This window comes from Hippopotamus amphibius, chromosome 8 (assembly GCF_030028045.1).
Source record: "Hippopotamus amphibius kiboko isolate mHipAmp2 chromosome 8, mHipAmp2.hap2, whole genome shotgun sequence".
NCBI lineage: Eukaryota > Metazoa > Chordata > Mammalia > Artiodactyla > Hippopotamidae > Hippopotamus > Hippopotamus amphibius.
In genome coordinates this window covers 112,997,872-113,014,362 of record NC_080193.1, presented here as the reverse complement: position 1 = coordinate 113,014,362, position 16,491 = coordinate 112,997,872, and the positions used below count along the sequence as shown (strand labels likewise).

The 16,491-nt window shown below is 37.8% G+C and overlaps 1 protein-coding gene across 3 annotated transcripts in view; it reads right to left on the bottom strand.

Moving 5' to 3' along the window:
* HIBCH (3-hydroxyisobutyryl-CoA hydrolase) overlaps nucleotides 1–16,491 on the bottom strand; it is a 91,809-nt gene that overhangs the window by 3,980 nt on the left and 71,338 nt on the right. For all 3 annotated transcript variants that reach the window (XM_057744506.1, XM_057744505.1, XM_057744507.1), the window contains one exon: nucleotides 4,144–4,263. In XM_057744506.1, coding sequence (XP_057600489.1) covers nucleotides 4,144–4,263 — 120 coding nt within the window. The remainder of the gene's footprint in view (nucleotides 1–4,143; nucleotides 4,264–16,491) is intronic.

Sequence of the window (16,491 nt, the reverse complement as noted above, 5' to 3'; positions counted from 1 at the left end):
TGGACCACCTCTGATAACCTACTCTCTGATCACCTCCTCCTATTCTTATTTGCTCAAATATCTCCACTGCTCCAAATCCCTGATTTAACTGAGCGCTACTGATGTACAACTTTCTCACCATTCGTTCTGGCTTCACTTTGCTCTTCATCCAGCCTAGTTTCCCCAGCTCATTAATGCGGTCATTTTTTCTTGAAAATGCCCTCATTTCCCAAGCCCTTTTACCCCCTTTATTCCATCCTGCCTGTGTTCGAGCAGCTAAATCTTCCTGCAGAAAAATCACACAACTGTGACTGACTTCGTTTAAAATTCATGATCACAAATCTCAAACAGGCATGGAAGACTGCCTCACAATCCATGTTCTCTTCCCCATGGCAAGATAATGACTTCAACTGTCTTCTGTCCCCTCATCCTCTTTCCCTAGCAAGTTCTACTCTCTATACTGTATTCTCAGCTAATGACTTAACCTCCTACTTAATTTAAAAAAAAGAGAGAGAAGCCCTTAGACATGAACATTCGCTTCTTCCCACTATTAAAACACCTGCAGCCCAACTACAACCATCTTCACATGACTTCCCTTTCCTGTCTAAGGAGGAAGGGACCCTTCCCTGCCAAAGGCCAGACCTCCCCTGCCTTCGACCCTTATATGCCCTCCTCTCAAGGACTAAGCCTGAGAAGGTCCTCTGTCTCTCTTTTCCTGGCATCATCAATGTAGGCAGTATAACTTAGTGGTCAAGTGCATGCAGTTCAAATGTCTGGGTTCACCTCCTGACTCTACTACACAGTAAACTATGTGACCTTGGGCTAGTAACTTCTCTAACTCCCAGTTTCCTTACATGAAATGGTAATATGAATACATCCATCCTAAGATTATCTTAATCCACATCCCAGCACAGTGTCTGACACATAGTAAGTGTTCAGTAAATGTTAACTATTATTAGTGTCATCAACATAATCCTTTTTCCCTATTGGCTCATTCCCAGTCATTTACAAACATATTCTAGTATCTTCTAAAGGCATCTCACTTGACTCCAGAGTCCCAGCTTCTACCCTATTTCTGTTTCAAGAAGAAAGGGCTGTCAACACAGCCTTCACTTCTTCACATCCCATTTACTCATTTCCCCTCCAGCTTACCACACTGTAACTTTTGCCTCAACACATACGGGAAATGGCTTGCCAAAATCATCTGTAACTTCAGTATTGCCAAACGCAAAGCATGCCTTTATCCCTGTCTACTAGAGGCTTTAGCAGTGGTCCCTCCTCCTTGAAACACTCCCCTCCTGCTTTCATGACATCACGCTCTCCTGTTCTCCCACCTCGGTCTTTTTTCTCTTCCACTGCTCATTTTCCTTCTGTATGATCTCATCCACTCTAAACTCAACACATCAGTGCCTGAGTATCAATTCTGTTAAAAATAAGATCCTGGCCCTCCTCTGCTCAAAAAACATCCAGTGTCTTCCCATTTTACTCTGAACAAAAGCCAAAGTCTTATAAAGACCTCCAAGGCCATATATGCTCTGCACAGCCCTTCCTTACCCTGTCAGCTCTGACCTCTTTTCTCTCCCACTCACTGACCACCCCACTCCACTCCACCCACAAGGCCACCCCTCACCTCAGAGCTCTGTACCTGAGATGCCCTCCAGATATGTGCATGGCTCGCTCCTGCATGTCTTTCAGGTTTTCACTCAAAGAACATCATCTCAGTGAGGTCTTCTCTGGCCATTCCTATCTACAAGTTCAATTCCTATCCCTCTGTATTCCATACCCTCCTTTCCGATTTACTTTTTCTCCTGAGTACTGTAATAATATATTACATATTTTACAAATTTATCTGTTTATAGTCTGTCTCCTCTACTATAAATTAAGTTCTTTGAGGGCAGGGATGTGTCTGTTTTGTTTACCTATATTTTGGTACCTAGAACATGGTAAGCGCTCTTATTTGTTAAGTAAATAAATACATCTCCAAAGCTTTTTTTTTTTTTAATTGGTGCTAATGTCTCCCAGACTTAAATCTCTAAACCACACCTCTAAGCTCCAACTCCTAAATGTGTTCCTTCCTTCATATCCATCAAGGCCTATCAATTCTATCTCCTACATCTGCCTCAAATCCTTTTACTTCTCTCCACTGCCACAATTCTAGTCTAAGCCACTACTATTTTGCACCTGGATTACTGCAGTAAACTCATATCTGATCTCTATGCCCAACCCCATCATCACTGAGCAGCAATGATTACCTTCCTAAAACAAATAAAACCAAATCACCCCCTGCTGAAACCCACAAGGCTTTTCAACTCATTTCTCACCCTTCAGGTCACAGATGAGCCGACATCTCAAAGATGTTTTCCTGGACCTACTTATTTAAAGTTTTCCCTTTGCCTCTCCCTCTTGGCCCCACATCATTCTATCACCAACCCTGTATGTTTCCTCTAGAGGACTTCCCACAATTTTTAAATATTTTACTTACTTTGTTTGTTCTTTACAGTCTAAGAAGAATATAAATTCCATGAGAACAAGGACATACAACAACATAATACTTAGCTCAGTGCCTGGCTGGCGCATAGTTAACATATTTGCCAAGAGAATGAAGGAAGCAGGGAATCAATCAATCTAGGCAGTGCACTAAACATGCAGTGAAAAACAGGGACTGGGTGAGGTATACCAGGTCATGGTCAAGAGTGTGACCACCTGGTTTCACATGCCATGTCTCTGCCGCTTAACAGCTACACCACCTTAGGCAGGTTACTTTTCTATGCCACTGTTTCCTCACCTGTAAAGCGGAAACAATAATAGTACCTGCCTTCTAGAGACAGTGTAATATTTAACTGAGTATGCACGTAAAGTGCCTAGCATAGTACCTACTCACAGTAAACAAAAGCCCTCCACTGCCATTTACATCCTATGGAGTAACCTCAAGATATGACTAAATACAGTTTAATTTTTGGTTGGATGAACTATTCTGAATATCTTCACTATTTCAGGATGTGGAAGTCCATTAGGTATCTCTGCTTTCTAGTTATTAAACATAGTATTTCCCTTAGGCCATGAGTGTATTAATCTAAGGGTCCTCTACACATAACACAAAAGAGATAATTCTGAGTATATCTGGGGACTTCCCTGGTGGTCCAGTGAGTAAGACTCTGTAGTCCCAGTACAGGGGGCCCAGGCTTGATCCCTAGTGGGGTAACTAGATCCCACATGCTACAACTAAGAGTCCGCATGCTGTGACTAAAAGATCCCACATGTCGTAACAAAGATCCTGCATGCCACAACAAAGATGCCATGTGCCACAACTAAGAACCAGTTCAGCCTAAATATTTTTTTAAAAAAGAGTTTATCTGGAAGAAGAAATAACTTTAACTCTGAAATATTTCATGAAATCAATAATATTCTATGTGATTATTGCCTATTTTAAGTGTATCTATAGTGGTATTTTTGTTTTTAATTTTATCTATTTTTTGGCTGCATTGGATCTTCGTTGCTACACATGGGCTTTCTCTAGTTGCACTGAGCGGGGGCTACTCTTCATTGCAGTGCTGGGCTTCTCATTGCAGTGGCTTCTCTTGTTGTGGAGCACGGGCTCTAAGCACACAGGCTTCAGTAGTTGTGGCACACGGGCTCTAGAGCGCAGGCTCAGTAGTTGTGGTGCACAGGCTTAGTTGCTCTGCAGCATGTGGGATCTTCCAGGCCAGGGATCAAACCTATGTCCCCTGCATTGGTAAGTGGATTTTTAACCACTGCACCACCAGGGAAGTCCCTATAATGGTATTATCAATGCTAATCAATTAAACCATAACAGACTAACTAACAACTTCCATTTGTGCATTTTATATATATTTAGGTTGAGAATTTATGCTTCTGCCCAAGGTCAGAGACTATGCCTAAAAAATGGTTATAATTTCTATTTTGAATTTCACGTGAGGTTAGAGTCCTTCTTATAATTATATGCAAATATAACTGCTGTTTCATAAAGGCTTATTAATAATCTGGGAGCAATATTTCCACACGCCTTAAGCTAACTGGCCTGCTGTATTTTCATAGAGTAGATTTACAGATAGTTTCAATTTTCTTGTTTATAAATTTTCTATATTTTACATGTTCTACAATGAACATATGTGAGTTTCATAAACTTTAAAGAAAAATTCTTACCATACAAGCTTGACTCAGCCGATATTCCATAGTTAATACTTCCTGCAAGGTCTTTGAAGACCCCTCCATGAGTTGCCTTAGTGTGATCTTTAGGGATGTTGGAGACATTTTATTAATTGCCTATTAGAGAAAAAATTTTTTTACCAGTTTTAGCCCAATAGTTCCTTTACTGTTTATAATAAACTACCTGAGTTTTGATATAAATCATATTAAAACTTGCTCCTTAACAATACTTTCATATAACAAAGTCTCATAAAAGTAAGATTATGCCTTAGCCTAATCCTGCCAAAGCACCAAACAAAAATTTCTAATCTGGAACAACAAAACAGATCATTCTACAAGTGGAATAAATTCTATACCCATAACTGAAGTAATAAAATAAATCTACATTTTGTAGCCTTGCCTGACATAAATTACATCTCAATTACGTAATGAGCAAATAGTGATTATGCCTAAAAAATTAATACACATCTTACAAAGCACTAATGTATCAGAGGACATTTTACTTTACAATATAAAGTGAAGTAGAAATACAGTAGTTCTTCCTTCCCACTTTGTGACTCTAGAGAAGTGTCTTAAATGAACTACAGTCTTCACCTATAAATAAATCCACTTACCTTGGAAGTAAAGAGAGACAATAATGCAAGGTGTTGTGAGGTGGTCTTCTACAATACTTATTTAATAAAACAAGAAATATAGGCCTGACTCCTTGGTTACAATGCTATGCCACTTCCTTCTGAATCTGAAGAGGCTATTACTGGTATTTCAATACAGGTGTATGGCTGTGAATACAACAGGTGCTGCAGGAGATCCCATTACATGCTATGTAAATCTGATGCTTGCCCTTTCCTTTATAATTGCAATATATAGTTTTCAGGCATTTGTTGAGCAATTGTCTCAAAGGTATGAATTTCACTTTTTGAGTTCAAAGAATTCCCTACATCAAGATTCCAGGTTCTCTGTATCATCCTTGAGTCTGACAAGAGATTCAGAGGACAGGCTGAATGGATAGGGCAATATCTTACCAAGCAGTTGCCAGAGCTTAAATAGATGACTATTCTACAGGAAACGTTCAGGGAAGATTAGTACCCTACCTACAGCCACAATGCTAAAGAGAAGATGAGAAGCAGAGAGAGACAAGTCTTTTAAGAATCTAGTTCATCTTCAAAGGCACTCATTCTTCGGCCCTCAGTGCTGTATGGACATGATCCCATCCAATGCCCTGAAAGTGATCCTACTCCATGTTCTCTAGTTGCAGGTCCCAAGGATGATGGCACCCCTGCAGCAGGCTGCATGCTGTGCTGGGGGCCCATCCTTTCCATAGGCAAGTAGGTAACAGGTCCATTTTATTGCCAAACCCAGTAGTTTTCTCTGGCCAGAACAATGATCATGTTATCACAGAGCATATGAAGACCTAGAAGAACTTCATTCACAATGCTAAAAGGTGTACTTAAGGGAGGGACATAGCTACCTTCTATCTTTTCTAGTCTGCAAAGATGATGAAGCTACAATTCCCTTTTCAAAGAGGCTGCGGTGTGAGAGTCCACAATTATGTACCTCACTCAGTACTACCATTATGATTAACTGCCTGTGTCCTTTTTAGTTTGGCACTTTATGTGCCATTTAGACTTCTCAAAACACAAAACTCTGCCTCTCTCGCTATACTTCCTCACCCGGCTATCAATTAATTTCTTAAGAAAGGCCATTTAAGGTCCCCAGTTGTTTGTGCTTGTGTCATATACCTATACTAGGAAAAAATGGGAAGAAAATTTCATTCAAAAAGCTCCACTGGTTCAGACATTTCATGAAATATTAATTAAAGATGTTTTCATAAGACAGATAACACAGAGGAAGAAACTGTAGTTTCCAACAACTCTTAGTATGCTGGCAATTCAGCACAGAGGCTAAGGGTTTTGGACTCTAGAGTCAGATAGCTCTGGGGTAGAATCCTGCCCCACTACTTCCTATGTGATTGACCTTAGGTTCCTCACTTGTCAAATGAAGATAATAAATACTACACAACTCATAAACAGCATGGCAATACAGGACAGTGCAGTGTGTCAGAAAGCAAGCAAATCAGGGAAGGGAAAGAACGTTTACTGAGCACATTTCCCTTAGCTCTCAGGCAAATACGTTCACGCATATACACATCTTACAAATGAGGAAATCAGACTCATGAATTTGTCCAAGGTCACACAGAGCAGGAATCCAAACCTAAGCCTGTAAACTCCAAAGCCTACCTTCTTCTACTATAGGAGGCTATAAAACTAGTCAAGAATGTCAAAGGCTGAAGAAAAGTCAAAAAGAACAAAGAGGAGAAGACATTGTGTCAGGTGAAGAAGTGAATAAAAACTTGTTTGTGTAATTTTGATGGCAAAGAGGAAGACAAAGTTAAGAGGGTAGCTTGAGGAAAAACAGAGTCAAGGGAAGGCTTTTTTGTAAGGGTAGGAAAGCTCTGAAAATGATAGAAGAAAATATGCCACTAACTCAAGAAGGTAAAATTGTAGATACTGAAAGAGGAAGATGACTGATGCAATTAGTTCCTAGAGGAGGCAGAAAAGGATGAAATAAGACCACAGATGGGGATGTTTCCCTTGACAAGGAAGTGAGACATACTAGAGGAAACAAAGAAGGGATGATGGAAGAGCATTAAAGGAACTAACATAGCTTCATTCATTATAAAGGGAATGCAGACTGTTTTGGAAAAGTTGACAGTGATTAGCACTTGGATCTTTAGCTAAGCTAGAAATGTGTATGGATACAACCCTGCACGCACCCATACAACTAACTGAGTAAATGCATTTCTGCTTATTAGAGGAACACTGGTCAGTGTTCTAACCAATTTATCTGACCCTTTAAAGATTAGTTGTCTCCTGCATATCAAATAGCCAACTTCTTTTTTCCTTTATTTTTGTCAAATGATTCACATTCTCATCTCAATTCAACAATATTACTGAGCATTTATTATGCATTAGACACTTCAGGGGAGACAATAATCAACAGGACACAGTCCTTGTACTCAAAGCGTTATGAGTACTATAATCACTGCCTTTTGGGTAAGAATCCTAGGAACCCTTCTTTTGGTTAAGTTTTAAGTCCTAGGAAATCTACAACAAAAGGAAAACTCAGGATACTGCCTCTGACCCTCTCCTCAGGAGCCTACCAGAACACCCAACAATATACAGTCCAACACGCATTATGAAGAGAAAAACAGTATTCAACAAGCCTACTGATTCCAGTTAGAAAATTTCTACCAAGTAGGCCTCAGAGTTGACTCAAGGGCTATAACAACTATTTCTCTGATTCACTAAGGGATCTTAGAAAATGATCTCTTTGAGTTCTTTCCTTTATAAGAAAAAGGGTATCATGTATAATATTCTCTAAAAATCTAGGCTCTGCTAGATTTAATCTCAAAAGAAGGAACACTAACAGGAATTCAAGTAAACTTAGATCATTTTACTTTTTAAAAATGCATTAAAAAGTAGAGCTGATACTGACTTACACTACATAGAGGGTAAAGACAGTGAACAAGAAATGAGAGCTTAAGAAGCTAATTAAAGGCAACAAATTAGCTTATTCTTCATCTAACTCAAAAGAATACATAAAGGTATAGGAAAAATATAAATGGGTGTAATTTGCTCTCCTCTGAAAAACAACTACAGCATATTTCCAATCTATTAATATATTATGATGAACTTTCTAATCCTTCCATTAAGAAACCAAATTCACTACTTTTAAAAACTTTTTTTGAACTATTAAAAATGCCATCAAGAAAAAAGTTTCAGTAAGCCACAGACAGTAACCACTGAAGAAATGTTCAGTGTAGTTTTCACATTATAGAGGTCAGAGGATAAATCATCTGCTCATATCATACTATAGAAATTATTTAATTTGAATAGCAGATATTTTTAAATACTTGCAAAGCACAAGAGAAAAAAACATCAGTGCAAAATAGGTCAAAACAAATTATTTGAAAGACTACAGAAAACATTTTGAGTAGAAACAATGTTTTCTACAAGGGCAAATGATGCTTAGAAAATAAATTAAAAAATACTATAATTAGAAACACTTTACACAGTTGGATTTTTAATTTTTTTAAGAAAAATCTAAAATAGTATATCCAATCATTTTTTAAGAAGTCTGTAAGAACATAAACATGGTTAAAACAACAGATACCAAAACTCCAAAACAGCAAACTCCTGTTCTACATTGTAGTTGGTGTAAAGTCTGTAATGAAATTTCTCATTTATGGGTCATTATGGATCTGCCCCAAATCTTCAGGATACCTTCTCCACATTTTGAACAGCAAATTTCTGTTCAATAAATGCCACCATTAAGAGAGAGAAAAGGCAAGTAACAGGAGGAAGATATATGTAGTACATGTACTGGATAAAGGACTTAATTTGCAGAAGACAGAAATAATTCCTACAAATTAACAGTAATAATAAAAAAGATTTAATAGGTACTTCACAAGAAAGGATACCACATAGCCAATAAAGGTATGAATTGATGCTCAACCCCATTAGTAGTCATGAAAGTGCAAATTGAAACCACTATGCAATGCTATTTTACATATACAAGAATGATGAAAATGAAAAAGACAAACAATATCAAGTGTTGGTGAGAATGTGGAGCAACTTAGTATCCAATGTAAATTCATACAACCATTTTGGAAAACTTTTTGACAGTAACTACTAAGATAAATGTACACACTGTTAAACAGAGGCCAACTAAGGTGCCCTTAACGCTTTAGTAGCCTGTATGCAAACCAAAATCTAAGCCTGTAATGCCTCAAGGTTAAAAAATCAAAACCTAAGGACAACCAATCATAAACAGCCAATTAGGCTTTCCCAAATAAAGCAACTGCTTAAGCTACAGCCAATGAAATAATTTCCTTGCTTTGCTTCCACCTCCTCTCCATTAAAGGCTTTCCCCAAGCTCCTATCAGTGGAGCTTTTCTTACCACTTCTGGTTTGGTGCTGCCCGATTTAGATCAATTTTTGCTCAAATAAACTATTAAAATTTTTAATATTCCTTAGTGTATCTTTTAACAACATATGTAATGATTTTGCAGTACTACTCCTGGGTATATACAGAAATGTATATCTTTGTTAACAAAAGACATAGACAAAATTGCTCATAGCAGCATTATTCCTAACAGTAAAAACCTAAATAACCCCAAAGGTCCATCAATAGTAGAAATGAATAAATAGAATGTGATATATCACACAATGGAATATCTTAAAGCAATGAAAACAAATCACTGCTACATACAACACAGGTGAACCTCACAAATACAATGTTGAGCAAAAGAAGATAGACAGAAAACTGTATGATCCTATATACAACTCAAAAACAAATCTATGGTGTTAAAAACCAGTATATGGTTATCCTAGGGTAGAGGCAGTGACTGGGAGGGCACTCAATAAGAAGTCTCGAGTGCCTAATTTATTCTGGGTGTCGGTTATGCTTATGTTTTAAAAATTCTTCAGCTATACACTATAACTTTCCTGTACTTCAAAAAAAAAAAAAAAAAAAAAAGAATTCTTAAAATATATACACACTCAGAAAAAATTCACTGAATTCAAGCTCTTTACCATAAGGCTCCTCACAATCTGGCTCCAATCATCTTTTTGGCCTTATTTTCTGATACTTTACTCCCAGCTCTGCATTCTCCAAACATTTGTCCTTTGAGTATGTGCTTTGTTCTGTCTGATATACCCTTTGCCACTTGGTAACTCATTCCCATCTTTTATTCTCTGCTCAGAGGTTTCCTCTGTGAAGCCTTTAAGACTCCCTCCACCATTTTCTGGACACCCACAATAATTTGTGCAAGCCTCTAGTTTAGTAGCATTTACCATATTTTATGTGTCTATTCCACTGTATTGTGAACTCTGAGAAAAGGTACTAGACTTTCATTTTTGAACCTCAGTGGCAGCACAGCACCTTCCCCATTCATTCATCATACCTACCATATGAAATGCTCTGTGACAGGTGTCTGAAATACAGGAATAAGCAAGCTTCTCAGCAGCTTATAGTCTTTTATAGATGGCACCCAATAAAGCAAAAAGACAGAAGCAGTAGAGAGAAAAGGACACATAATGGGGACAGGGACAAGCAGGTAGATGTCTTCATGGAATAACACTGCCATTTTTATGATGTTTTACAAAACTTTGTTGTGCTGTTTTAAGCCTTTGTCCTTGGGATTGAATGAAATTAAGTAGAAGGTAGAATTTAAGCCACAGTAAGTCATATCACCTATTATTTTAAAACCAAGCAGCAAAAGCCCCTGTTATATCCTGTCTGTTAAACAGGTCTTTGATTTTTTTAACTAGTTTAAATCAACCACAGTTGAGAGCTATGCTTTGCTATGAATTGTGAATATTTTTCTAATCATCTTATACATTATGTACTTATACCTCTAAATCTTTTCCAGAAACGTTCAGATTGACAAGAAACCAATAGAAACACAAAATACCTAGGCGAGTTGGTCTACTTCATCAAATACTGCAGCTTCACAGACATATTTTTATTTTTAAATATATTTTCACCATTATGGAGGGTCACATTGCTATATAATGACGAAGTAGTACTTTAAAGAAATGAGCATTAGTATTTCTTTCCTCTTATAAAAGGCTTAGAACCAGTCTAAGAAGTGTGCTTTTTTGCAACCTTATCTTGAGATTTTTCTGGTTAATTTCTTAAAAGCATTAACAATTTAAATAAAATGAAAAGACAGTATCAAAAGATGCAATCATTGCTGTTTCATGATATCCTAAATGCTCATGATAGCCCTTATGAGTGACTAAGCTCCATAAGTGGACTGGAAACTGTTTTCTCTTCCTGTCTACATAAATTGATGCATTTCCCCCTTAAGATTTATTGCACTCTTTCCCAAAGGCACAATGTATTCATCAACACTGCCATTAAGTTACTCTTACTAATAGCAATTAACTGCACAGTGTAATAGGTATCTCCGGCAAATACAATGCCGACTTCTATAGGTCAAACTGTTTTTTAAACATAATTTGACATATTTTATTTTTTAAATAATTAGCTTTACTGAGATGTAATTTACATATGATAAAATTCACTCATTTTAAGTGCACAGGTCTATAAATTTTGATAGATGTATAAAGCTGTACAACTACCCTCACAATCAAGATATACATTTCCATCACCCCAAAGAGTTCTACTTCCCTCAGTTCTATCCCCAGGAAACTGATTTGTTTTCTGTGCCTACAGTTTTGCCTTTTCTAGAATTTCATAGTAGGCCTTTGAGTCTGCCTTCTCTCACTTGGCATAATGCTTCTGAGATTCACCCAAGCTATTTAATGTATCGGCTCATTCCTTCTTATAGTTGAGTATGATATTTCACTGTATGACTATATCACAATCTGTTTACTCATTCAATGCTTAGTAGGGATTGATTTGTTTCCAGTTTGGGGCCAAAGTTACTATGAACATGTGAGTACAAGCACCTGTGTGGACATACATTTTCATTTTTCTTGAGTAAATCCCTAGAAGTGGGATTGTTGGATCTTAGAGTAATTGTACATTTAACTTTATAAGAAACTGCCAAACTGCTTTCCTGCCAGCAATATGCAAGTTGTAGGTGTTCCACATCTTTACCAGCACTTTGTGTTGATACTGTCAATCTCTTCGATCTCAGCCATTCTAATGGCTACACAGCAACATCTTACTGTGATTTTAATTTGCCTTTTCCTAAAGATTAATGATCTTGAGCATTTTTCATGTGCTTCCTGGCCATTCATGTATCTTCTTTGGTGAAATGTCTAAATTTCCCATTTTTAGTCATGCTGTTTACATTCTTATGTTGTAAGAGTTCTTTATACGTGGTGGATTAAAGTCCAAAATCAGATATACGTTTTACAAATGCTTTCTCCCAATCTGTTGCTTCATTTTCCTAATGGTGTCTTTCAAAGAGGAAAAGCATTTAATTATAATAAAGATTTATCAATTTTTTTTCTTTTGCAGTTCTAGCTTTTTACATTAAAAAGAAATCTTAGCTAACCCAAAGTCACCAAGATTTTCTCCTGTTTGCCTTTAGAGTGGTATCGTTTTAGTGCTTACATTTAGGTTCATAATACATTTTGAACTGCATATCGTGTGAAGGAGTTCAAAGCATGTCACCCAAAGATATGCCACGTTGGCATATTGATTATTTTGAGTTAAAGGCACTTGGCAAACAACAGATATAAGAAAGGCACTCTGACCCTCCTTTTCTTCCTGAAAGCAAGAGATACGACCCCCATGTGAAAGGCACCCTCACTGAGCCAGTAGGAAGGAAGACATTCTGATCACCAGAGATAGGGAATTTGGGGCCAAGAAATCTGTACAAACCAACCTGGTTAAACTAACCCTTATCTTCCTAGTTACTTCTTCACCATTTACTGCTCCTAGCCAAAAGTTCTTTCTCTTGTCAATTCTTCAGAAATTTATTGTTTATTTGTCTAAAAGGTATAAAAGCTTCCTGCTCTGGTCATTCCTCAGGTTTTCATTCTCTTGTACAGACACCCACGTACATGTAAAAATTTAGCAAAATTTGTATACTCGTCTCCTGTGAATCTGTCTTATGTCACTTTGATTCTGAGGCCCAGACAGAGAACCTAAGAGGATAGAGGAGAATTTTTTCCTGCCCTACAAGGGCAAGGTAAGAGTCAAGAACTTTTTTTTTTTCCCTTGCACACAGATATCCAATTGTTCCGGAACCATTTGCTGAAAAGACTGTCTTTTCCCCACTGAATTATCTTGGGAGTTCAGAGCAAGTATTATTCTAGTATTAATTTACTCCCACTACTAAAGTGTAAACCTTCTGGCTGATGGGAATATGAACACTTTCCAGACCTGTGTGAGATTTGCTAACTGTTCAGACTACTGATTTCCTGTGACTGATTCCCTGCTCTTGTGGAGTTATACCCATAACACATACAGATCAATATTCTAGAAATTCCTGCAGGAAGAAAGCTGAGTCAATCTTAGGGCTCTCTTGTTTGTTTCCCTTCTCTCAGGAATCACATGTGCTGCCTGCCTTGTCCAGTGTCTACAAACACTTGCTTCATACATTTTGTCCAGTTTTCTAGTTGTTTACAGCAGGAGAACAATTCCTATACCAATTTTCTTGAATATCAGTCACTTTTGTTTAAATAGTACAGTATTCAAGTAATTCTCAAAGTTTACAGAAAGATTAGTAATCTTTTAAGTTTAATTCCTCTTTTTAATACTTTGCTACTCTTCTTTCTTAAAATCTATGCCCTGGTTATCATTATTAGTTTTCCTATTTTTCCTCCAATGCTTCAGTGCATGAATTCTTTACAGAGGCCTGTCATATTCTTGTATGTTGACTTCTTCAAGTAAAAACTGAGTTTCATTTACTCGTTATGAAATAAGCATTGTAAAATTTTTAAAAACGACATAAATCTCACATTGGTGATTAGAAGGAAGAAATACCAAAGAATCTAATAAGAGTTTTCTAGTACTGGAAAAGGAAAGTATATGCCCTCTCTCTCAGCCTTTAACACAGCAGGCTATCCTACATCAATAACAAGAAAACACCTAAAAGACAAGTCAAAAGCAACACTGGTTTCCCTGGCTATTTGCTCAGGACCACCTTCCTGGACACTTAATTTGACTCACAACTCTCTGCTCTTGTTTCTCTGCCTCTCTTGGCTGTGAACTTCATTCCACAGCCCTCCTAAGGACTGGTGACCCATTTAAATTCTTTCCTTGCCTTAGTATCCTTGCTGAGAGTTGAGACAAGGGAGGTAGTCTCAACCTCTTCTAGTCATGATTCCTTTGATTACTGAAATCACTTGTAATTCTGAAAAGAAATACTTCTCTCATTGGCCCTGAAGAAATTCTTTACTTTGGCAAGCCTGCTAGTCTCATTACCAGAAAAGGGAGACTGAAACAGGAAAGCACTTCCTACAACTCAACATCAAAAAAACAAAAACCCAATTAAAAAATGAGTAAAGGGAGCTTCCTAGGTGGCACAGTGGTTGAGAATCTGCCTGCCAAAGCAGGGGACACGAGTTCGATCCCTGCTCCAGGAAGATCCCACATGCCACGGAGCAACTAAGCCTGTGCGCCACAACTATTGAGCCTGCGCTTTAGAGCCCATGAGCCACAACTACTGAGCCCATGTGCTGCAACTACTGAAGCCCATGCGCCTAGAGTCCGTGCTTCACAACAAGAGAAGCCACGGCAATGAGGAGCCCATGCACCACAACGAAGAGTAGCCCCCACTCACCGCAACTAAAAAGAAAGCCCAGCAAAAAAGACCCAACGCAGCCAATAAAATAAATTTAAAAAAAAAATGAGCAAAGAACTTAAACATTTCTCCAAAGAAAATACAAATGGCCAATAAGCATATGAAAAGATGTTCAATATCACCAACCATTAGGGAAATGCAAATAAAAACTACAAGGAGATATCACTCCCCCTGCTGCCACCCATTAGGATGGCTATTTAAAAAAAAAAAAGACAGAAACTAACAGGCGTTGACAAGGATGCAGAAAAACTAGAACCTCTGTGCAGTGTTGTCAGTGGGAACATAAAGACATACTCAGAAGACATACCGCAGCTGCTGTGGAAAAGAGTATGGAGGTCTGTAACACATTAAAACTAGAACTACCATGTGATGCAGCAATTCCACTTCTGGATATGTACTCAAAGAATTAAAAGCGGATATTTGTATACCCACGTTCACAGCAGCATTATTCACAAGAGATAAAAGGTAGAAGCAACCAAAATGCCCATCAACGGATGGACAAACAAAATGTGGCATAAACATATCACATTTCTTAAAAAAGGAATGAAATTCTGGTACTGCTACAACGTGGATGAACCCTGAACTGTCAATGGTAAGTGAAATAAGCTAGTCACAATAGGAAAAATGCTGTGTGACTCCACTTATGCAAGGTGGCCAGTGGAGCCAAATTCATAGAAAAGGTAAGAAGAATGGTGGTTGCCAGGGACTGGGAGGAGAGTGAAATGGGGAGTTACTGTTTAATGGCTATAAAGTTTCAGTTTTGCAAGCTGAAAATATTCTGTAGATAGGCTGCACAGTGTGAATATACTTAACAGAACTGAACTGTACACTTAGAAATGGTCCGGATGGTAAGTTTTATGTTACATGTACGCTACTAAACACACACACACACACACAAATGTGAGAGGACTGCAACTGGAGTCTTTGGTTAAGCATTCTCTAATATAAGCCACCCAACCAGAGCATTTCAATAGCCCATTAGCTTACATGGATTGCTTGGCACCATGAAGAACCTACACCAAAAGGATTAAAAGTAGATTTGATGAATTCCAACCTTAAGCATTATTTAAAAAAAGAAAAAGGGAAAAAGCTATATTGGAACTTAGGAGGAAAATACAAGAAAGGACATTAGAAGCCATGAAATAAGGCACTATAAAAATTCCATCAGTTGTAAAGAATTTACAACTTCCCCAAATCTGTCATTTTTTTTCAGCCCTTATGTTATCCTATAGTGATTGGTAGTGAAAAATCTAAAGAAAGGATTAAAGAAAAACCTTATGTTTTTATTTAATGATAAGCAAGTTACATTGAAAAGATTATGTCCTTCCCCATGGACAATCCTGGAGAGAAAGGAACCCCTAAGGCATGGAGTAGATGGGTGCAACTTCAAACATCAACACAGACTAGATCACTGGGACCTGCAGAAGAAAGACAGGAATCTCTGAAGAGCCCACAGGATTACAAGCAATCCCTGAGGTTTACTGACACAAGTGTTAGAATCTTCTTTTAAATCTGTTCAAACATGTGATCCGCTAACCTGTCATTGAAGCACTAACTACTATCTTCTCCTTCAGGGTTGTTTTTTTGTGAGTGTTTCTGGTTGACATAATTAAAAGGAACCCTATATCTAAGCTCTGTCAGGGAAGCCTCAGTGGGAATTTCTGATCCCCACATCATGTTACGCCTAGCAGATACTAATACCATGGAGCCACATTCATTCACCAGAGCAGATCAACTGAATAAAAATGAAAATCGGTCCTTCCAGTGAGGGTGCTTATGCTGATCCTAGCTGTGATGGCTCGCTCGCTAAGTACCCTCTTCTGAATGCAGAATAAACATATTGCCAGAGGAATGGGAGGAAAACTGAAAGACCAGCTGAGTCCTGTCCATCAGTTTTGGGGTAGGTCAGTGGTTTTAAAATAATATGGTTAGTTGATTATCTGTACTGCTTTAAAGTGATACTATATAGCCTATGAGGTAACGTGCTGCATCACTATTTTCAAATGAAATTGCTAAGTGCATACTTAATCAACCCTATTGCTGGAAAAAAACGAACA